Source organism: Echiichthys vipera, assembly GCF_963691815.1.
Source record: "Echiichthys vipera genome assembly, chromosome: 7".
Classification (NCBI taxonomy): Eukaryota; Metazoa; Chordata; class Actinopteri; order Perciformes; family Trachinidae; genus Echiichthys; species Echiichthys vipera.
In genome coordinates this window covers 50,001-72,500 of record NC_139832.1, presented here as the reverse complement: position 1 = coordinate 72,500, position 22,500 = coordinate 50,001, and the positions used below count along the sequence as shown (strand labels likewise).

General features: G+C 46.2%; 1 protein-coding gene across 1 annotated transcript in view; it reads left to right on the top strand.

Annotated features, from left to right (window-relative positions):
- Nucleotides 1-22,500, top strand: part of lamb1a (laminin, beta 1a) — a 63,028-nt gene that overhangs the window by 32,514 nt on the left and 8,014 nt on the right. The window contains exons 17-28 of the mRNA XM_083916749.1: nt 338-530; nt 665-808; nt 1,132-1,363; nt 11,296-11,459; nt 12,264-12,488; nt 12,570-12,787; nt 13,027-13,123; nt 13,904-14,273; nt 19,846-20,030; nt 21,253-21,494; nt 21,598-21,807; nt 22,104-22,248. Of these exons, the coding sequence (XP_083772875.1) occupies nt 338-530; nt 665-808; nt 1,132-1,363; nt 11,296-11,459; nt 12,264-12,488; nt 12,570-12,787; nt 13,027-13,123; nt 13,904-14,273; nt 19,846-20,030; nt 21,253-21,494; nt 21,598-21,807; nt 22,104-22,248 (2,425 nt within the window). The remainder of the gene's footprint in view (nt 1-337; nt 531-664; nt 809-1,131; nt 1,364-11,295; nt 11,460-12,263; nt 12,489-12,569; nt 12,788-13,026; nt 13,124-13,903; nt 14,274-19,845; nt 20,031-21,252; nt 21,495-21,597; nt 21,808-22,103; nt 22,249-22,500) is intronic.

The window sequence follows — 22,500 nt, the reverse complement described above, 5'->3', positions numbered from 1 at the left end:
GTTGAACCTGGACACTGAGACACCTGTAGACAGGGTGTTTTCAGCTGGTCTCACGGTTCATGGTCCTCAGATGATGAACCTGGACACTGAGACACCTGTAGACAGGGTGTTTTCAGCTGGTCTCACGGTTCATGGTCCTCAGATGATGAACCTGGACACTGAGACACCTGTAGACAGGGTGTTTTCAGCTGGTCTCAGGGTTCATGGTCCTCAGATGTTGAACCTGGACACTGAGACACCTGTAGACAGGGTGTTTTCAGCTGGTCTCAGGGTTCATGGTCCTCAGATGATGAACCTGGACACTAAGACACCTGTCTGTCCTGCTCCTGGTCCCCAGATCGTGTTGATGCCTCACTGTAAGAACCTGGAGATCTTCACGGCCTCGGAGGTCGGAGACTCCAGCGGTTGGGAGATGTTCCAGCGTTACCGGTGTCTGGAGAACAGCTACGGCGTCATCAAGTCCCCGATGACGGACATCTGCAGGAACTTCATCTTCAGCATCTCGGCGACGCTGCACCAGGGCGCCAAAGGTAAAGCCCCGCCCCCGTGACTCTGACACACAGGAGATGAAACTGCATCTGATGTTTGAACGTGTTTGGTTTTATGTGTGTTGTTGAAGCGTGTCGGTCGTCTAACGCGTCTCCTGTGTTTGAACATTTCCCAGAATGCCAGTGTGACCCTCAGGGCGCCCTCAGCACCGTGTGCGACCCCAGCGGGGGTCAGTGTCAGTGTCGCCCCAACGTGGACGGCAGGAACTGTGACCGATGTGCTCCGGCCACGTTCCAGTTCGGACCCGGCGGCTGCAAAGGTCAGAACCTGCTCAGGGAACCGTCGATGTTCAGACTCGTTGTGTTTCACGTTTGTCACCAGGCGTCAGATTCGTCCTGGTGTCAGAACTCGAGCAGCTTCACCTGAGAACGCTTCGGCTCTGCAGCGGACACACGAGTGTTGTTGTTGTTCTTTCATCCTTGACTTCAGAGCGTCGTTACTGTGAGACTGTAGCTCCGGGTCGTTCAGTGTGAAGGTGGAATAATAACATTGATTTACACGTGTTTGATCCTGGTCCCCTGATGATGATGTCACAGCCCCTTCAGTCACAAACAGGAAGTAATGCTGCTCTGGTGTTTGCAGCGTGTGCGTGCGACCCTCAGGGTTCCCAGGGCTCCTTCTGCGATCAGCTGACGGGTCAGTGTGTGTGTGTGTCCGGAGCGTACGGCCGTCAGTGTGACCGCTGCCTGCCGGGTCACTGGGGCTTCCCCACCTGTCGACCCTGCACCTGCAACGGGCACGCCGACACCTGCGAGGCCCAGACCGGGCGCTGCACCGACTGCAGGGACCACAGCACCGGACACAACTGTGACAGGTGAGTTACACCTGTGACACACACTGAGACAGGTGAGTTACACCTGTGACACACACTGTGACAGGTGAGTTACACCTGTGACACACACTGTGACAGGTGAGTTACACCTGTGACACACACTGAGACAGGTGAGTTACACCTGTGACAGGTGAGTTACACCTGAGACACACACTGAGACAGGTGAGTTACACCTGAGACAGGTGAGTTACACCTGTCTCAGGTGAGTTACACCTGTGACACACACTGTGACAGGTGAGATACACCTGTGACACACACTGAGACAGGTGAGTTACACCTGTGACAGGTGAGTTACACCTGTGACACACACTGAGACAGGTGAGTTACACCTGTGACAGGTGAGTTACACCTGTGACACAAACTGAGACAGGTGAGTTACACCTGTGACAGGTGAGTTACACCTGTGACACAGCTGTGATAGGTGAGTTACACCTGTGACAGGTGAGTTACACCTGTGACACAACTGTGACAGGTGAGTTACACCTGTGACAGGTGAGTTACACCTGTGACACACACTGAGACAGGTGAGTTACACCTGTGACACAACTGTGACAGGTGAGTTACACCTGTGACACAACTGTGACAGGTGAGTTACACAGGAGTGAGGACTAGTTACAGAGGTTTGAGGACTAGTTACAGAGGAGTAAGGACTAGTTACAGAGGAGTGAGGACTAGTTACAGAGGAGTGAGGACTAGTTACAGAGTAAGGACTAGTTACAGAGGAGTAAGGACTAGTTACAGAGGAGTAAGGACTAGTTACAGAGGAGTGAGGACTAGTTACAGAGGAGTGAGGACTAGTTACAGAGTAAGGACTAGTTACAGAGGAGTGAGGACTAGTTACAGAGGAGTAAGGACTAGTTACAGAGGAGTAAGGACTAGTTACAGAGGAGTAAGGACTAGTTACAGAGGAGTAAGGACTAGTTACAGAGGAGTGAGGACTAGTTACAGAGGAGTGAGGACTAGTTACACAGGAGTAAGGGCTAGTTACAGAGGAGTAAGGACTAGTTACAGAGGAGTGAGGACTAGTTACAGAGGTTTGAGGACTAGTTACAGAGGAGTAAGGACTAGTTACAGAGGAGTGAGGACTAGTTACAGAGGAGTGAGGACTAGTTACAGAGTAAGGACTAGTTACAGAGGAGTGAGGACTAGTTACAGAGGAGTAAGGACTAGTTACAGAGGAGTGAGGACTAGTTACAGAGGAGTAAGGACTAGTTACAGAGGAGTGAGGACTAGTTACAGAGGAGTGAGGACTAGTTACACAGGAGTAAGGGCTAGTTACAGAGGAGTAAGGACTAGTTACAGAGGAGTGAGGACTAGTTACAGAGGAGTGAGGACTAGTTACAGAGGTTTGAGGACTAGTTACAGAGGAGTAAGGACTAGTTACACAGGAGTAAGAACTAGTTACAGAGGAGTGAGGACTAGTTACACAGGAGTAAGGACTAGTTACAGAGTAAGGACTAGTTACAGAGGAGTGAGGACTAGTTACAGAGGAGTGAGGACTAGTTACAGAGGTTTGAGGACTAGTTACAGAGGAGTAAGGACTAGTTACAGAGGAGTGAGGACTAGTTACAGAGGAGTAAGGACTAGTTACAGAGGAGTAAGGACTAGTTACAGAGGAGTGAGGACTAGTTACACAGGAGTAAGAACTAGTTACAGAGGAGTAAGGACTAGTTACAGAGGAGTGAGGACTAGTTACAGAGGAGTGAGGACTAGTTACACAGGAGTGAGGACTAGTTACAGAGGAGTAAGGACTAGTTACAGAGGAGTGAGGACTAGTTACAGAGGAGTGAGGACTAGTTACACAGGAGTGAGGACTAGTTACAGAGGAGTGAGGACTAGTTACAGAGGAGTAAGGGCTAGTTACAGAGGTGTAAGGACTAGTTACAGAGGAGTAAGGACTATTACACAGGAGTAAGGACTAGTTACAGAGGAGTAAGGACTAGTTACAGAGGAGGGAGGACTAGTTACAGAGGAGTAAGGACTAGTTACAGAGGAGGGAGGACTAGTTACAGAGGAGTAAGGACTAGTTACAGAGGAGTGAGGACTAGTTACACAGGAGTGAGGACTAGTTACAGAGGAGTGAGGACTAGTTACAGAGGAGTAAGGACTAGTTACAGAGGAGTGAGGACTAGTTACACAGGAGTAAGGGCTAGTTACAGAGGAGTAAGGACTAGTTACAGAGGAGTGAGGACTAGTTACAGAGGAGTAAGGACTAGTTACAGAGGAGTAAGGACTAGTTACACAGGAGTAAGGACTAGTTACAGAGGTGTGAGGACTAGTTACACAGGAGTAAGGACTAGTTACAGAGGAGTAAGGACTAGTTACAGAGGAGTAAGGACTAGTTACAGAGGAGTAAGGGCTAGTTACAGAGGAGTAAGGACTAGTTACAGAGGTGTGAGGACTAGTTACACAGGAGTAAGGACTAGTTACAGAGGAGTAAGGACTAGTTACAGAGGAGTAAGGACTAGTTACACAGGAGTAAGAACTAGTTACAGAGGAGTAAGGGCTAGTTACAGAGGAGTAAGGACTAGTTACAGAGGTGTGAGGACTAGTTACACAGGAGTAAGGACTAGTTACAGAGGAGTAAGGGCTAGTTACAGAGGAGTAAGGACTAGTTACACAGGAGTAAGAACTAGTTACAGAGGAGTGAGGACTAGTTACAGAGGAGTGAGGACTAGTTACAGAGGAGTAAGGACTAGTTACACAGGAGTAATGACTAGTTACAGAGGAGTAAGGACTAGTTACACAGGAGTAAGGACTAGTTACAGAGGTGTGAGGACTAGTTACACAGGAGTAAGGACTAGTTACAGAGGAGTAAGGACTAGTTACAGAGGAGTAAGGACTAGTTACAGAGGAGTGAGGACTAGTTACAGAGGAGTAAGGACTAGTTACAGAGGAGTGAGGACTAGTTACAGAGGAGTGAGGACTAGTTACAGAGGAGTAAGGACTAGTTACAGAGGAGTGAGGACTAGTTACAGAGGAGTAAGGACTAGTGACAGAGGAGTAAGGACTAGTTACAGAGGTTTGAGGACTAGTTACAGAGGAGTAAGGACTAGTTACAGAGGAGTAAGGACTAGTTACAGAGGAGTGAGGACTAGTTACAGAGGAGTGAGGACTGGTTACAGAGGAGTAAGGACTAGTTACAGAGGAGTAAGGACTAGTTACAGAGGAGTGAGGACTAGTTACAGAGGAGTAAGGACTAGTTACACAGGAGTAAGAACTAGTTACACAGGAGTAAGAACTAGTTACAGAGGAGTGAGGACTAGTTACAGAGGAGTAAGGGCTAGTTACAGAGGAGTAAGGGCTAGTTACAGAGGAGTAAGGACTAGTTACACAGGAGTAAGAACTAGTTACAGAGAAGTAAGGACTAGTTACAGAGGAGTAAGGACTAGTTACAGAGGTTTGAGGACTAGTTACAGAGGAGTAAGGACTAGTTACAGAGGTTTGAGGACTAGTTACAGAGGAGTGAGGACTAGTTACAGAGGAGTAAGGACTAGTTACACAGGAGTAAGGACTAGTTACAGAGGAGTAAGGACTAGTTACAGAGGAGTAAGGACTAGTTACAGAGGAGTAAGGACTAGTTACAGAGGAGTAAGGACTAGTTACAGAGGTTTGAGGACTAGTTACAGAGGAGTAAGGACTAGTTACAGAGGTTTGAGGACTAGTTACAGAGGAGTAAGGACTAGTTACAGAGGAGTAAGGACTAGTTACAGAGGAGTAAGGACTAGTTACAGAGGAGTAAGGACTAGTTACAGAGGAGTGAGGACTAGTTACAGAGGAGTAAGGACTAGTTACAGAGGTTTGAGGACTAGTTACAGAGGAGTAAGGACTAGTTACAGAGGAGTAAGGACTAGTTACAGAGGAGTAAGGACTAGTTACAGAGGTTTGAGGACTAGTTACAGAGGAGTAAGGACTAGTTACAGAGGTTTGAGGACTAGTTACAGAGGAGTGAGGACTAGTTACAGAGGATTAAGGACTAGTTACAGAGGAGTAAGGACTAGTTACAGAGGAGTGAGGACTAGTTACAGAGGAGTAAGGACTAGTTACAGAGGTTTGAGGACTAGTTACAGAGGAGTAAGGACTAGTTACAGAGGAGTAAGGACTAGTTACAGAGGAGTAAGGACTAGTTACAGAGGAGTCAGGACTAGTTACACAGGAGTAAGGACTAGTTACAGAGGAGTAAGGACTAGTTACAGAGGAGTAAGGACTAGTTACAGAGGTTTGAGGACTAGTTACAGAGGAGTAAGGACTAGTTACACAGGGGTAAGGACTAGTTACACAGGAGTAAGGACTAGTTACAGAGGTTTGAGGACTAGTTACAGAGGTTTGAGGACTAGTTACAGAGGAGTCAGGACTAGTTACACAGGAGTAAGGACTAGTTACAGAGGAGTAAGGACTAGTTACAGAGGTTTGAGGACTAGTTACAGAGGTTTGAGGACTAGTTACAGAGGAGTAAGGACTAGTTACAGAGGAGTGAGGACTAGTTACAGAGGAGTAAGGACTAGTTACAGAGGTTTGAGGACTAGTTACAGAGGTTTGAGGACTAGTTACAGAGGAGTAAGGACTAGTTACAGAGGAGTGAGGACTAGTTACAGAGGAGTAAGGACTAGTTACAGAGTAAGGACTAGTTACAGAGGAGTAAGAACTAGTTACAGAGGAGTAAGGACTAGTTACAGAGGAGTAAGGACTAGTTACAGTGGAGTGAGGACTAGTTACAGAGGAGTAAGGACTAGTTACACAGGAGTAAGGACTAGTTACAGAGGAGTAAGAACTAGTTACAGAGGAGTAAGGACTAGTTACAGAGGAGTAAGGACTAGTTACAGTGGAGTGAGGACTAGTTACACAGGAGTAAGGACTAGTTACAGAGGAGTAAGGACTAGTTACAGAGGAGTAAGGACTAGTTACAGAGGAGTGAGGACTAGTTACAGAGGAGTAAGGACTAGTTACACAGGAGTGAGGACTAGTTACAGAGGAGTGAGGACTAGTTACAGAGGAGTGAGGACTAGTTACAGAGGAGTAAGGACTAGTCACAGAGGAGTAAGGACTAGTTACAGAGGAGTAAGGACTAGTTACAGAGGAGTAAGGACTAGTTACAGAGGAGTAAGGACTAGTTACAGAGGAGTGAGGACTAGTTACAGTGGAGTAAGAACTAGTTACAGAGGAGTTAGGACTAGTTACAGAGTAAGGACTAGTTACAGAGGAGTAAGGACTAGTTACAGAGGAGTAAGGACTAGTTACAGAGGAGTAAGGACTAGTTACAGAGGAGTGAGGACTAGTTACAGAGGAGTGAGGACTAGTTACAGAGGAGTAAGGACTAGTCACACAGGAGTAAGGACTAGTTACAGAGGAGTAAGGACTAGTTACAGAGGAGTAAGGACTAGTTACAGAGGAGTAAGGACTAGTTACAGAGGAGTGAGGACTAGTTACAGAGGAGTAAGGACTAGTTACAGAGGAGTGAGGACTAGTTACAGAGGAGTAAGGACTAGTTACAGAGGAGTGAGGACTAGTTACACAGGAGTAAGAACTAGTTACAGAGGAGTTAGGACTAGTTACAGAGTAAGGACTAGTTACAGAGGAGTGAGGACTAGTTACAGAGGAGTAAGGACTAGTTACACAGGAGTAAGAACTAGTTACAGAGGAGTTAGGACTAGTTACAGAGTAAGGACTAGTTACAGAGGAGTGAGGACTAGTTACAGAGGAGTAAGGACTAGTTACAGAGGAGTAAGGACTAGTTACAGAGGAGTAAGGACGAGTTACAGAGGAGTGAGGACTAGTTACAGAGGAGTGAGGACTAGTTACAGAGGAGTAAGGACTAGTTACAGAGGTTTGAGGACTAGTTACAGAGGAGTAAGGACTAGTTACAGAGGAGTAAGGACTAGTTACAGAGGAGTAAGGACTAGTTACAGAGGAGTAAGGACTAGTTACAGGGGAGTGAGGACTAGTTACAGAGGAGTAAGGACTAGTTACAGAGGAGTGAGGACTAGTTACAGAGGAGTAAGGACTAGTTACAGAGTAAGGACTAGTTACAGAGGAGTGAGGACTAGTTACAGAGGAGTGAGGACTAGTTACAGAGGAGTAAGGACTAGTTACCGAGGTTTGAGGACTAGTTACAGGGGAGTGAGGACTGGTTACAGAGGAGTAAGGACTAGTTACACAGGAGTAAGGACTAGTTACACAGGAGTGAGGACTAGTTACAGAGGAGTAAGGACTAGTTACAGAGTAAGGACTAGTTACAGAGGAGTGAGGACTAGTTACAGAGGAGTAATGACTAGTTACAGAGGAGTGAGGACTAGTTACAGAGGAGTAAGGACTAGTTACAGAGGAGTAAGGACTAGTTACAGAGGAGTAAGGACTAGTTACAGAGGAGTAAGGACTAGTTACAGAGGAGTGAGGACTAGTTACAGAGGAGGAAGGACTAGTTACAGAGGTTTGAGGACTAGTTACAGAGGAGTAAGGACTAGTTACAGAGGAGTAAGGACTAGTTACAGAGGAGTAAGGACTAGTTACAGAGGAGTGAGGACTAGTTACAGAGGAGTGAGGACTAGTTACAGAGGAGTAAGGGCTAGTTACAGAGGAGTAAGGACTAGTTACAGAGGAGTGAGGACTAGTTACACAGGAGTAAGGACTAGTTACAGAGGAGTAAGGACTAGTTACAGAGGAGTAAGGACTAGTTACAGAGGTTTGAGGACTAGTTACAGAGGTTTGAGGACTAGTTACAGAGGAGTAAGAACTAGTTACAGAGGTTTGAGGACTAGTTACATAGGAGTAAGGACTAGTTACAGAGGAGTGAGGACTAGTTACAGAGGAGTAAGGACTAGTTACAGAGTAAGGACTAGTTACAGAGGAGTGAGGACTAGTTACAGATGAGTAAGGACTAGTTACAGAGGAGTAAGGACTAGTTACAGAGGAGTGAGGACTAGTTACAGAGGAGGAAGGACTAGTTACAGAGGTTTGAGGACTAGTTACAGAGGAGTAAGGACTAGCTACAGAGGAGTAAGGACTAGTTACAGAGGAGTAAGGACTAGTTACAGAGGAGTGAGGACTAGTTACACAGGAGTAAGGACTAGTTACAGAGGAGTAAGGACTAGTTACAGAGGAGTAAGGACTAGTTACAGAGGTTTGAGGACTAGTTACAGAGGTTTGAGGACTAGTTACAGAGGAGTAAGAACTAGTTACAGAGGTTTGAGGACTAGTTACATAGGAGTAAGGACTAGTTACAGAGGAGTGAGGACTAGTTACAGAGGAGTAAGGACTAGTTACAGAGTAAGGACTAGTTACAGAGGAGTGAGGACTAGTTACAGATGAGTAAGGACTAGTTACAGAGGAGTAAGGACTAGTTACAGAGGAGTGAGGACTAGTTACACAGGAGTAAGGACTAGTTACAGAGGAGTAAGGACTAGTTACAGAGGAGTAAGGACTAGTTACAGAGGTTTGAGGACTAGTTACAGAGCTTTGAGGACTAGTTACAGAGGAGTAAGAACTAGTTACAGAGGTTTGAGGACTAGTTACATAGGAGTAAGGACTAGTTACAGAGGAGTGAGGACTAGTTACAGAGGAGTAAGGACTAGTTACAGAGGAGTAAGGACTAGTTACAGAGGAGTGAGGACTAGTTACAGAGGAGTAAGGACTAGTTACAGAGTAAGGACTAGTTACACAGGAGTGAGGACTAGTTACAGAGGTTTGAGGACTAGTTACAGAGGAGTGAGGACTAGTTACAGAGGTTTGAGGACTAGTTACAGAGGAGTGAGGACTAGTTACAGAGGAGTGAGGACTAGTTACAGAGGAGTAAGGACTAGTTACAGAGGAGTAAGGACTAGTTACAGAGGAGTGAGGACTAGTTACAGAGGAGTAAGGACTAGTTACAGAGGAGTGAGGACTAGTTACACAGGAGTAAGGACTAGTTACAGAGGAGTGAGGAATAGTTACAGAGGAGTCAGGACTAGTTACAGAGGAGTGAGGACTAGTTACAGAGGAGTAATGACTAGTTACAGAGGAGTAAGGACTAGTTACAGAGGAGTAAGGGCTAGTTACAGAGGAGTAAGGACTAGTTACAGAGGAGTAAGGACTAGTTACAGAGGAGTAAGGACTAGTTACAGAGGTTTGAGGACTAGTTACAGAGGAGTAAGGACTAGTTACAGAGGAGTGAGGACTAGTTACAGAGGAGTAAGGGCTAGTTACAGAGGAGTGAGGACTAGTTACAGAGGAGTAAGGGCTAGTTACAGAGGAGTAAGGACTAGTTACAGAGGAGTGAGGACTAGTTACACAGGAGTAAGGACTAGTTACAGAGGAGTAAGGACTAGTTACAGAGGAGTAAGGACTAGTTACAGAGGTTTGAGGACTAGTTACAGAGGTTTGAGGACTAGTTACAGAGGAGTAAGAACTAGTTACAGAGGTTTGAGGACTAGTTACATAGGAGTAAGGACTAGTTACAGAGGAGTGAGGACTAGTTACAGAGGAGTAAGGACTAGTTACAGAGTAAGGACTAGTTACAGAGGAGTGAGGACTAGTTACAGATGAGTAAGGACTAGTTACAGAGGAGTAAGGACTAGTTACAGAGGAGTGAGGACTAGTTACAGAGGAGGAAGGACTAGTTACAGAGGTTTGAGGACTAGTTACAGAGGAGTAAGGACTAGTTACAGAGGAGTAAGGACTAGTTACAGAGGAGTAAGGACTAGTTACAGAGGAGTGAGGACTAGTTACACAGGAGTAAGGACTAGTTACAGAGGAGTAAGGACTAGTTACAGAGGAGTAAGGACTAGTTACAGAGGTTTGAGGACTAGTTACAGAGGTTTGAGGACTAGTTACAGAGGAGTAAGAACTAGTTACAGAGGTTTGAGGACTAGTTACATAGGAGTAAGGACTAGTTACAGAGGAGTGAGGACTAGTTACAGAGGAGTAAGGACTAGTTACAGAGTAAGGACTAGTTACAGAGGAGTGAGGACTAGTTACAGATGAGTAAGGACTAGTTACAGAGGAGTAAGGACTAGTTACAGAGGAGTGAGGACTAGTTACACAGGAGTAAGGACTAGTTACAGAGGAGTAAGGACTAGTTACAGAGGAGTAAGGACTAGTTACAGAGGTTTGAGGACTAGTTACAGAGCTTTGAGGACTAGTTACAGAGGAGTAAGAACTAGTTACAGAGGTTTGAGGACTAGTTACATAGGAGTAAGGACTAGTTACAGAGGAGTGAGGACTAGTTACAGAGGAGTAAGGACTAGTTACAGAGGAGTAAGGACTAGTTACAGAGGAGTGAGGACTAGTTACAGAGGAGTAAGGACTAGTTACAGAGTAAGGACTAGTTACACAGGAGTGAGGACTAGTTACAGAGGTTTGAGGACTAGTTACAGAGGAGTGAGGACTAGTTACAGAGGTTTGAGGACTAGTTACAGAGGAGTGAGGACTAGTTACAGAGGAGTGAGGACTAGTTACAGAGGAGTAAGGACTAGTTACAGAGGAGTAAGGACTAGTTACAGAGGAGTGAGGACTAGTTACAGAGGAGTAAGGACTAGTTACAGAGGAGTGAGGACTAGTTACACAGGAGTAAGGACTAGTTACAGAGGAGTGAGGAATAGTTACAGAGGAGTCAGGACTAGTTACAGAGGAGTGAGGACTAGTTACAGAGGAGTAATGACTAGTTACAGAGGAGTAAGGACTAGTTACAGAGGAGTAAGGGCTAGTTACAGAGGAGTAAGGACTAGTTACAGAGGAGTAAGGACTAGTTACAGAGGAGTAAGGACTAGTTACAGAGGTTTGAGGACTAGTTACAGAGGAGTAAGGACTAGTTACAGAGGAGTGAGGACTAGTTACAGAGGAGTGAGGACTAGTTACAGAGGAGTAAGGACTAGTTACAGAGGAGTAAGGACTAGTTACAGAGGTTTGAGGACTACTTAAAGTCGTCTCTTCCTGTCTCCCAGGTGTCTGGACGGTTACTATGGCGACCCCGTGTTGGGGTCAGGTGATCACTGTCGGCCATGTTTGTGTCCTGACGGCCCCGGTAGCCTGCGGCAGTTCGCAGGAAGCTGTTACCGTGGAGACGACTCCCAGCAGGCCATCTGTGTCTGTAACCATGGATACAAAGGTAACACTTTATTAACACTGATACAAAACTTTATTAACACTGAGGAGCTAACCAGAGCAGGAAGGAGCTAACCAGAGCAGGAAGGAGCTAACCAGAGCAGGGAGGAGCTAACCAGAGCAGGGAGGAGCTAACCAGAGCAGGAGGAGCTAACCAGAGCAGGGAGGAGCTAACCAGAGCAGGGAGGAGCTAACCAGAGCAGGAAGGAGCTAACCAGAGCAGGGAGGAGCTAACCAGAGCAGGGAGGAGCTAACCAGAGCAGGGAGGAGCTACCCAGAGCAGGAAGGAGCTAACCAGAGCAGGAAGGAGCTAACCAGAGCAGGGAGGAGCTAACCAGAGCAGGGAGGAGCTAACCAGAGCAGGGAGGAGCTACCCAGAGCAGGAAGGAGCTAACCAGAGCAGGGAGGAGCTAACCAGAGCAGGGAGGAGCTAACCAGAGCAGGGAGGAGCTAACCAGAGCAGGGAGGAGCTAACCAGAGCAGGGAAGAGCTAACCAGAGCAGGGAAGAGCTAACCAGAGCAGGGAGGAGCTAACGAGAGCAGGGAGGAGCTAACCAGAGCAGGGAAGAGCTAACCAGAGCAGGGAGGAGCTAACGAGAGCAGGGAGGAGCTAACCAGAGCAGGGAGGAGCTAACCAGAGCAGGGAAGAGCTAACCAGAGCAGGGAGGAGCTAACGAGAGCAGGGAGGAGCTAACCAGAGCAGGGAGGAGCTAACCAGAGCAGGGAGGAGCTAACCAGAGCGGGATCGAACGTCGGAAGTGAAGCTCAGATGACTGAACCGCACATTTCCGTCTCCTTCTCTCTGCAGGTGCTCGCTGTGACGAGTGCGCCCCTGGTTACTATGGAAACCCCGGGGAGGTGGGGGGGCAGTGTCAGCCGTGTCAGTGCAACGACAACATCGACGTGTTGGACCCGGAGTCCTGCGACGCCCAGACCGGCGAGTGTCTGCGCTGCCTCTACCACAGCGAGGGCGCCGCCTGTCAGAGCTGCAAGCTGGGTTACTACGGCAACGCCCTGCTGCAGGACTGTCGCAGTGAGTACACGTGTTACCATGGCAACGCACATCTTGAACTCTCGAAGTAAACGGTGTAACTGTCCCGCTCCTCGTCCCCAGAGTGCGTCTGTAACCGTCTGGGCAGCGAGCGCTCCAGCTGCCCGGCCTCGGGCGACTGCCACTGCGACCTCAGCAGCGGTCAGTGCCGCTGCCTCGCCAACGTCACCGGCCAACACTGCGACCGCTGCGCGCCCGACACCTGGGACATGGCGAGCGGCCGCGGCTGCCAGACCTGCGACTGCAACGCCCAACACTCGCACGGGACGTCCTGCAACGAGGTGAGCGGCCGCGACGGGACGCACACAGAAGTTCTGGTTCTTCTCTCCTGTGGTTCTGGTTCTGGTTCTGGTTCTTCTCTCCTGTGGTTCTGGTTCTGGTTCTTCTCTCCTGTGGTTCTGGTTCTGGTTCTGGTTCTGGTTCTTCTCTCCTGTGGTTCTGGTTCTTCTCTCCTGTGGTTCTGGTTCTGGTTCTGGTTCTGGTTCCTCACGTTCGTGACTCGGACTCTTGTCTTCCTCAGATCAGCGGTCAGTGTTCCTGTCGGTCCGGCTTCGGGGGACGAACGTGCAGCGAGTGCAGAGCGCTGTTCTGGGGTGACCCGGAGCTCCAGTGTCACGGTGAGTTCACGGTTCGAGTGCCGAAGCTGAGGACGCGCTGGAATCAAACCAACGGTTTAAAAACATCAGAACGTGAAACAAAAGTGTTGTTGAACCCAAAACAGAACAAAGTCAATGAACACACACACACTCACACACACACACACACACACACACACACACACACACACACACACACACACACACGACACTTCAGACGCTCCTGGGAACATTCCTGCTCTGCTGCTCCACGGATATCAGCTCCAGATGTTCCCCGAGGCCCCGAGACACACACACACACACACACACACACACACACACACACACACACACACATAGAGAGACAGAAACACACACACACACACACACACACACACACACACACAGACACACACAGGAAGTTGGGCAGATTGTCTCCAGCTCTTCCTGAGAAATGTTTTTACAGTAAATAACTGTCTTTGTGTGTGTGTGTGTGTGTGTGTGTGTGTGTGTGTGTGTGTGTCCCTGTGTGTGTGTGTGTGTGTGTGTGTGTGTCTCTGTGTGTCCCTGTGTGTGTGTGCGTCTGTGTGTGTGTCTGTGTGTGTGTGTGTGTGTGTGTGTGTATGTGTGTGTGTGTGAGTGTGTGTGTGTTTGTGTGTGAGTGTGTGTGTGTGTGTCTGTGTGTGTGTGTGTGTGTGTGTGTCTGTGCGTGTGTGTGTGTGTGTCTGTGTGTGTGTGTGTGTTTGTGTGTGTGTGTGTGTGTGTGTGTGTCCCTGTGTGTGTGTGTGTCTGTGCGTGTGTGTGTGTGTGTCTCCGTCTCAGCGTGTGACTGCGACCCCCGCGGTGCGTCCGAGCAGCAGTGTGACAAACGCAGCGGTCACTGCGTGTGCGTGGAGGGCGTCTCCGGCCCGCGCTGCGACGTCTGCGCCCGTGGCTTCTCCGGCACCTTCCCCGACTGCCGCCGCTGCCACCAGTGCTTCGCCGAGTGGGACGCCGTCATCGGTCAGCTGACCAATCAGACGCACCGCCTCGTCAACAAGGTGAACGCCGTCAAAGCCAGCGGAGTCAGCGGCCCGTACAGGAAGTCCATCGACAGCTTGGAGAGCAGCGTCGCCGACATCCGGGTCGTCCTGAACCAGAACCCGGCCTCGCAGCCGCTCACCGAGATCCAGGAGCTGCTCCAGCAGGCCAGGTGAGATTATACTTAATCTGGAGTCTAAACAGGTGAGATTATACTTAATCTGGAGTCTAAACAGGTGAGATTATACTTAATCTGGAGTCTGAACAGGTGAGATTATACTTAATCTGGAGTCTAAACAGGTGAGATTAAACTTAATCTGGAGTCTAAACAGGTGAGATTATACTTAATCTGGAGTCTAAACAGGTGAGATTATATTTAATCTGGAGTCTGATCAAGTGAGATTATACTTAATCTGGAGTCTGAACAGGTGAGATTATACTTAATCTGGAGTCTAAAAAGGTGAGATTATACTTAATCTGGAGTCTGAACAGGTGAGATTATACTTAATCTGGAGTCTGAACAGGTGAGATTATATTTAATCTGGAGTCTAAACAAACAGGTGAGATTATACTTAATCTGGAGTCTAAACAGGTGAGATTATACTTAATCTGGAGTCTGAACAGGTGAGATTATACTTAATCTGGAGTCTTAACAGGTGAGATTATACCTAATCTGGAGTCTGAACAGGTGAGATTATATTTAATCTGGAGTCTAAACAAACAGGTGAGATTATACTTAATCTGGAGTCCGAACAAACAGGTGAGATTATATTTAATCTGGAGTCTAAACAAACAGGTGAGATTATATTTAATCTGGAGTCTGAACAGGTGAGATTATACTTAATCTGGAGTCTGAACAAACAGGTGAGATTATACTTAATCTGGAGTCTGAACAAACAGGTGAGATTATATTTAAACTGGAGTCTGAACAGGTGAGATTATACTTAATCTGGAGTCTGAACAAACAGGTGAGATTATATTTAAACTGGAGTCTGAACAGGTGAGATTATACTTAATCTGGAGTCTAAACAAACAGGTGAGATTATATTTAAACTGGAGTCTAAACAAACAGGTGAGATTATATTTAATCTGGAGTCTGAACAGGTGAGATTATACTTTATCTGGAGTCTGAACAAACAGGTGAGATTATTCTTAATCTGGAGTCTAAACAAACAGGTGAGATTATACTTAATCTGGAGTCCGAACAAATAGGTGAGATTATATTTAATCTGGAGTCTGAACAAACAGGTGAGATTATATTTAATCTGGAGTCTAAACAAACAGGTGGGATTATATTTAATCTGGAGTCTGAACAGGTGAGATTATATTTAATCTGGAGTCTAAACAAACAGGTGAGATTATATATAATCAGGAGTCTGAACAGGTGAGATTATATTTAATCTGGAGTCTAAACAAACAGGTGAGATTATATTTAATCTGGAGTCTAAACAGGTGAGATTATACTTAATCTGGAGTCTGAATAGGTGAGATTATATTTAATCTGGAGTCTGAACAGGTGAGATTATATTTAATCTGGAGTCTCAACAAACAGGTGAGATTATACTTAATCTGGAGTCTGAACAGGTGAGATTATATTTAATCTGGAGTCTAAACAGGTGAGATTATAGTTAATCTGGAGTCTGAACAAACAGGTGAGATTATATTTAATCTGGAGTCTGAACAGGTGAGATTATACTTAATCTGGAGTCTGAACAAACAGGTGAGATTATATTTAATCTGGAGTCTAAACAAACAGGTGAGATTAAATTTAATCTGGAGTCTGAACAGGTGAGATTATATTTAATCTGGAGTCTGAAAAAACAGGTGAGATTATATTTAATCTGGAGTCTGAACAGGTGAGATTATACTTAATCTGGAGTCTGAATAGGTGAGATTATACTTAATCTGGAGTCTAAACAAACAGGTGAGATTAAACTTAATCTGGAGTCTGAACAGGTGAGATTATATTTAATCTGGAGTCTGAACAAACAGGTGAGATTATATTTAATCTGGAGTCTAAACAGGTGAGATTATACTTAATCTGGAGTCTGAATAGGTGAGATTATACTTAATCTGGAGTCTGAATAGGTGAGATTATATTTAATCTGGAGTCTGAACAGGTGAGATTATATTTAATCTGGAGTCTGAACAAACAGGTGAGATTATACTTAATCTGGAGTCTAAACAAACAGGTGAGATTATATTTAATCTGGAGTCTGAACAAACAGGTGAGATTATACTTAATCTGGAGTCTGAACAGGTGAGATTATATTTAATCTGGAGTCTGAACAAACAGGTGAGATTATACTTAATCTGGAGTCTGAACAGGTGAGATTATATTTAATCTGGAGTCTGAACAGGTGAGATTATATTTAATCTGGAGTCTGAACAGGTGAGATTATATTTAATCTGGAGTCTAAACAGGTGAGATTATAGTTAATCTGGAGTCTGAACAAACAGGTGAGATTATATTTAATCTGGAGTCTGAACAGGTGAGATTATACTTAATCTGGAGTCTGAACAAACAGGTGAGATTATACTTAATCTGGAGTCTGAACAAACAGGTGAGATTATATTTAATCTGGAGTCTGAACAGGTGAGATTATATTTAATCTGGAGTCTAAACAGGTGAGATTATATTTAATCTGGAGTCTGAATAGGTGAGATTATACTTAATCTGGAGTCTAAACAAACAGGTGAGATTAAACTTAATCTGGAGTCTGAACAGGTGAGATTATATTTAATCTGGAGTCTGAACAAACAGGTGAGATTATATTTAATCTGGAGTCTAAACAGGTGAGATTATACTTAATCTGGAGTCTGAATAGGTGAGATTATACTTAATCTGGAGTCTGAATAGGTGAGATTATATTTAATCTGGAGTCTGAACAGGTGAGATTATACTTAATCTGGAGTCTGAACAAACAGGTGAGATTATACTTAATCTGGAGTCTAAACAAACAGGTGAGATTATACTTAATCTGGAGTCTGAACAGGTGAGATTATACTTAATCTGGAGTCTGAACAGGTGAGATTATACTTAATCTGGAGTCTCAACAAACAGGTGAGATTATACTTAATCAGGAGTCTGAACAAACAGGTGAGATTATATTTAATCTGGAGTCTAAACAGGTGAGATTATACTTAATCTGGAGTCTGAACAAACAGGTGAGATTATATTTAATCTGGAGTCTGAACAGGTGAGATTATACTTAATCTGGAGTCTGAACAAACAGGTGAGATTATATTTAATCTGGAGTCTAAACAAACAGGTGAGATTATACTTAATCTGGAATCTAAACAGGTGAGATTATACTTAATCTGGAGTATCAACAAACAGGTGAGATTATACTTAATCAGGAGTCTGAACAAACAGGTGAGATTATATTTAATCTGGAGTCTAAACAGGTGAGATTATACTTAATCTGGAGTCTGAATAAACAGGTGAGATTATATTTAATCTGGAGTCTAAACAGGTGAGATTATACTTAATCTGGAGTCTGAACAAACAGGTGAGATTATACTTAATCTGGAGTCTGAACAGGTGAGATTATACTTAATCTGGAGTCTGAACAGGTGAGATTATACTTAATCTGGAGTCTGAACAGGTGAGATTATACTTAATCTGGAGTCTGAACAGGTGAGATTATACTTAATCTGGAGTCTGAACAGGTGAGATTATACTTAATCTGGAGTCTGAACAGGTGAGATTATACTTAATCTGGAGTCTGAACAAACAGGTGAGATTATATTTAATCTGGAGTCTGAACAAACAGGTGAGGTTATACCTAATCTGGAGTCTGAACAGGTGAGATTATACTTAATCTGGAGTCTGAACAGGTGAGATTATACTTAATCTGGAGTCTAAACAAACAGGTGAGATTATACTTAATCTGGAGTCTGAACAAACAGGTGAGATTATATTTAATCTGGAGTCTGAACAAACAGGTGAGATTATACTTAATCTGGAGTCTGAACAGGTGAGATTATACTTAATCTGGAGTCTAAACAAACAGGTGAGATTATACTTAATCTGGAGTCTGAACAGGTGAGATTATATTTAATCTGGAGTCTAAACAAACAGGTGAGATTATACTTAATCTGGAGTCTGAACAGGTGAGATTATATTTAATCTGGAGTCTAAACCGGTGAGATTATATTTAATCTGGAGTCTGAACAAACAGGTGAGATTATATTTAATCTGGAGTCTAAACAAACAGGTGAGATTATATTTAATCTGGAGTCTAAACAAACAGGTGAGATTATATTTAATCTGGAGTCTAAACAGGTGAGATTATACTTAATCTGGAGTCTGAACAAACAGGTGAGATTATACTTAATCTGGAGTCTGAACAGGTGAGATCATATTTAATCTGGAGTCTGAACAGGTGAGATTATATTTAATCTGGAGTCTGAACAGGTGAGATTATACTTAATCTGGAGTCTAAACAAACAGGTGAGATTATACTTAATCTGGAGTCTAAACAAACAGGTGAGATTATACTTAATCTGGAGTCTGAACAGGTGAGATTATACTTAATCTGGAGTCTGAACAGGTGAGATTATATTTAATCTGGAGTCTGAACAGGTGAGATTATATTTAATCTGGAGTCTGAACAGGTGAGATTATACTTAATCTGGAGTCTAAACAGGTGAGATTATATTTAATCTGGAGTCTAAACAAACAGGTGAGATTATACTTAATCTGGAGTCTGAACAGGTGAGATTATACTTAATCTGGAGTCTAAACAGGTGAGATTATATTTAATCTGGAGTCTGAACAGGTGAGATTATACTTAATCTGGAGTCTGAACAGGTGAGATTATACTTAATCTGGAGTCTAAACAGGTGAGATTATATTTAATCTGGAGTCTGAACAGGTGAGATTATACTTAATCTGGAGTCTAAACAGGTGAGATTATATTTAATCTGGAGTCTGAACAAACAGGTGAGATTATACTTAATCTGGAGTCTGAACAGGTGAGATTATACTTAATCTGGAGTCTGAACAGGTGAGATTATACTTAATCTGGAGTCTTAACAGGTGAGATTATACCTAATCTGGAGTCTGAACAGGTGAGATTATATTTAATCTGGAGTCTAAACAAACAGGTGAGGTTATTCTTAATCTGGAGTCTGAATAAACAGGTGAGATTATATTTAATCTGGAGTCTAAACAGGTGAGATTATATTTAATCTGGAGTCTGAACAGGTGAGATTATATTTAATCTGGAATCTAAACAGGTGAGATTATATTTAATCTGGAGTCTGAACAAACAGGTGAGATTATATTTAATCTGGAGTCTGAATAGGTGAGATTATACTTAATCTGGAGTTTGAACAGGTGAGATTATACTTAATCTGGAGTCTAAACAGGTGAGATTATATTTAATCTGGAGTCTAAACAGGTGAGGTTATTCTTAATCTGGAGTCTGAACAAACAGGTGAGATTATATTTAATCTGGAGTCTGAACAGGTGAGATTATATTTAATCTGGAGTCTGAACAGGTGAGGTTATTCTTAATCTGGAGTCTGAACAAACAGGTGAGATTATATTTAATCTGGAGTCTAAACAAACAGGTGAGGTTATTCTTAATCTGGAGTCTGAACAGGTGAGATTATATTTAATCTGGAGTCTAAACAGGTGAGATTATACTTAATCTGGAGTCTAAACAGGTGAGATTATATTTAATCTGGAGATTAAAGTCAACACATGGTGACCTTTGACCTTGGTGTCCCCTCAGCGACCTGATGGGGGCCCTGAGCCAGGTGTTGAACCACACTGAGCAGAGGCTGGAGCAGCTGGAGGACCAGGACTCGGCTGCAGGATCCAAACTGGACTCTGTGACGGCAGACGCTCAGAAGCTGGAGCGGACGGTTCAGGAGCTGCTGGACCAGGTCGAGGTCATCAAGAACTCCAACGTCAGAGGTGAGGGGGCAGAGGTCAGGGGGGTCAGAGGTCGGGGGGGTCAGAGGTCGGGGGGTCAGGGGGGTCAGAGGGGTCAGGGGGGTCAGAGGCCAGGGGGGGTCAGAGGTCAGGGGGGTCAGAGGGGTCGGGGGGTCAGAGGTGAGGGGGTCAGAGGTCAGGGGGGTCAGAGGGGTCGGGGGGTCAGAGGTCAGGGGTCAGAGGTCAGGGGGGCAGAGGTCAGGGGGGGTCAGAGGTCAGGGGGGAAGAGGGGTCAGAGGTCAGGGGGGTTGGAGATCAGGGGGGTCAAAGGTCATGGGGGATAAAGGTCAGAGGGCTCAGAGGGCTGCAGTGATGTCACAGTGACATCACTGTGGGCGTGTCACGCTGCACATCTACCCTCCATGACCTGGAAGAACCCTGAGGGTTCAGGTTCTGAGGGTTCAGGTTCTGAGGGTTCAGGTTCTGAGGGTTCAGGTTCTGAAGGTTCAGGTTCTGAGGGTTCAGGCTCTGAGGGTTCAGGTTCTGATGGTTCAGGTTCTGAGGGTTCAGGTTCTGAGGGTTCAGGTTCTGAAGGTTCAGGTTCTGATGGTTCAGGTTCTGAGGGTTCAGGTTCTGAGGGTTCAGGTTCTGAGGGTTCAGGTCCTGAGGGTTCAGGTTCTGAGGGTTCAGGTTCTGAGGGTTCAGGTCCTGAAGGTTCAGGTCCTGAGGGTTCAGGTTCTGAGGGTTCAGGTTCTGAGGGTTCAGGTTCTGATGGTTCAGGTTCTGAGGGTTCAGGTTCTGAGGGTTCAGGTTCTGAGGGTTCAGGTTCTGAGGGTTCAGGTCCTGAGGGTTCAGGTTCTGAGGGTTCAGGTCCTGAGGGTTCAGGTCCTGAAGGTTCAGGTCCTGAGGGTTCAGGTTCTGAGGGTTCAGGTCCTGAGGGTTCAGGTTCTGAGGGTTCAGGTTCTGATGGTTCAGGTTCTGAGGGTTCAGGTTCTGAGGGTTCAGGTCCTGAGGGTTCAGGTTCTGAGGGTTCAGGTCCTGAAGGTTCAGGTTCTGAGGGTTCAGGTCCTGAGGGTTCAGGTTCTGAGGGTTCAGGTCCTGAGGGTTCAGGTTCTGAGGGTTCAGGTTCTGATGGTTCAGGTTCTGAGGGTTCAGGTTCTGCGTGGCCCTGGTTTTAAGTCTCTGGACCTGGTTCAGACTAAAGACTGACTCAGATTATGGATCCATCATCTTCACCTCAGTGGTCGTTTCTGTCTGTTGCCAGGGGCGACGGACAGCGTCACCAGGTACTTCCTGCAGTCTGAGGCGGCCGAGGCCCGAGCCAACGCCTCCACCGTCGACGCCGGCAGCCCCTCGGAAACCTCCGGAGCCCTACGGCAACTCACGGAGGACAAAGTGAACCGCACCAGAGAGGAGTTCCTGAGGAGACACGCTGAGCACGCGCAGAGGCTGGACGACCTGGCCGGGGACCTGCAGACCCTGGACCTGTCCCAGATCAGCCACCAGGTCCTTAGTCCCGCTCCTACGGCGTCAGAACTCTTTACTGTCGTCTCTTTATCAGAACTCATCTTCACTGACGACTGTCATTTATATCTTAATCCTGTTCCAGACTTGTGGCAGTCCATCGTCGGGTCAGGACTCGTGCGGGTCCTCTCCCTGTGGCGGGCTGGGCTGCGTGGACTCTGAGGGACAGCCCCGCTGTGGAGGGGACGGCTGTGACGGCGTGGTGACGGCGGCCGGCAGCGCCTGGACCCAGGCCCGAGACTCTGAACGGGAAATCATCAACGCCATGGAGGAAGTGGAGAAACTCTCCAAGATGGTGAGTCTGCGACCGGGTCCTGGTCTCTGACGGGTCCTGGTCTCTGACGGGTCTGACGGGTCCTGGTCTCTGACGGGTCCTGGTCTCTGACGGGCCTGACGGGTCCTGGTCTCTGACTGGACCTGGTCTCTGATGGGTCCTGGTCTCTGACGGGTCTGACGGGTCCTGATCTCTGATGGGCCTGACGGGTCCTGGTCTCTGACGGGTCTGACGGGTCCTGGTCTCTGAGGGGTCCTGGTCTCTGAGGGGTCCTGGTCTGGACCTGGTCCTGGTTTTCACCGGTGTTTTTGGTGCAGGTGTCGGAGGTGAAGCTGAAGGCGGACGAGGCGAAGCTGAGCGCTCAGGACGTCCTGATGAAGACGAACAGAACCAACAGGAGGGTCCAGCAGAGCAACGAGGAGCTGAGAGGACTCATCCGGCAGATCCGGGACTTCCTCACACGTACGTGTCACTTCCTGTGTCTCAGATCAGGGACTTCCTCATACGTATGTGTCACTTCCTGTGTCTCAGATCAGGGACTTCCTCACACGTACGTCTCACTTCCTGTGTCCCAGATCAGGGACTTCCTCACACGTACGTGTCACTTCCTGTGTCTCAGATCAGGGACTTCCTCACACGTACGTCTCACTTCCTGTGTCTCAGATCAGGGACTTCCTCACACGCACGTCTCACTTCCTGTGTCTCAGATCAGGG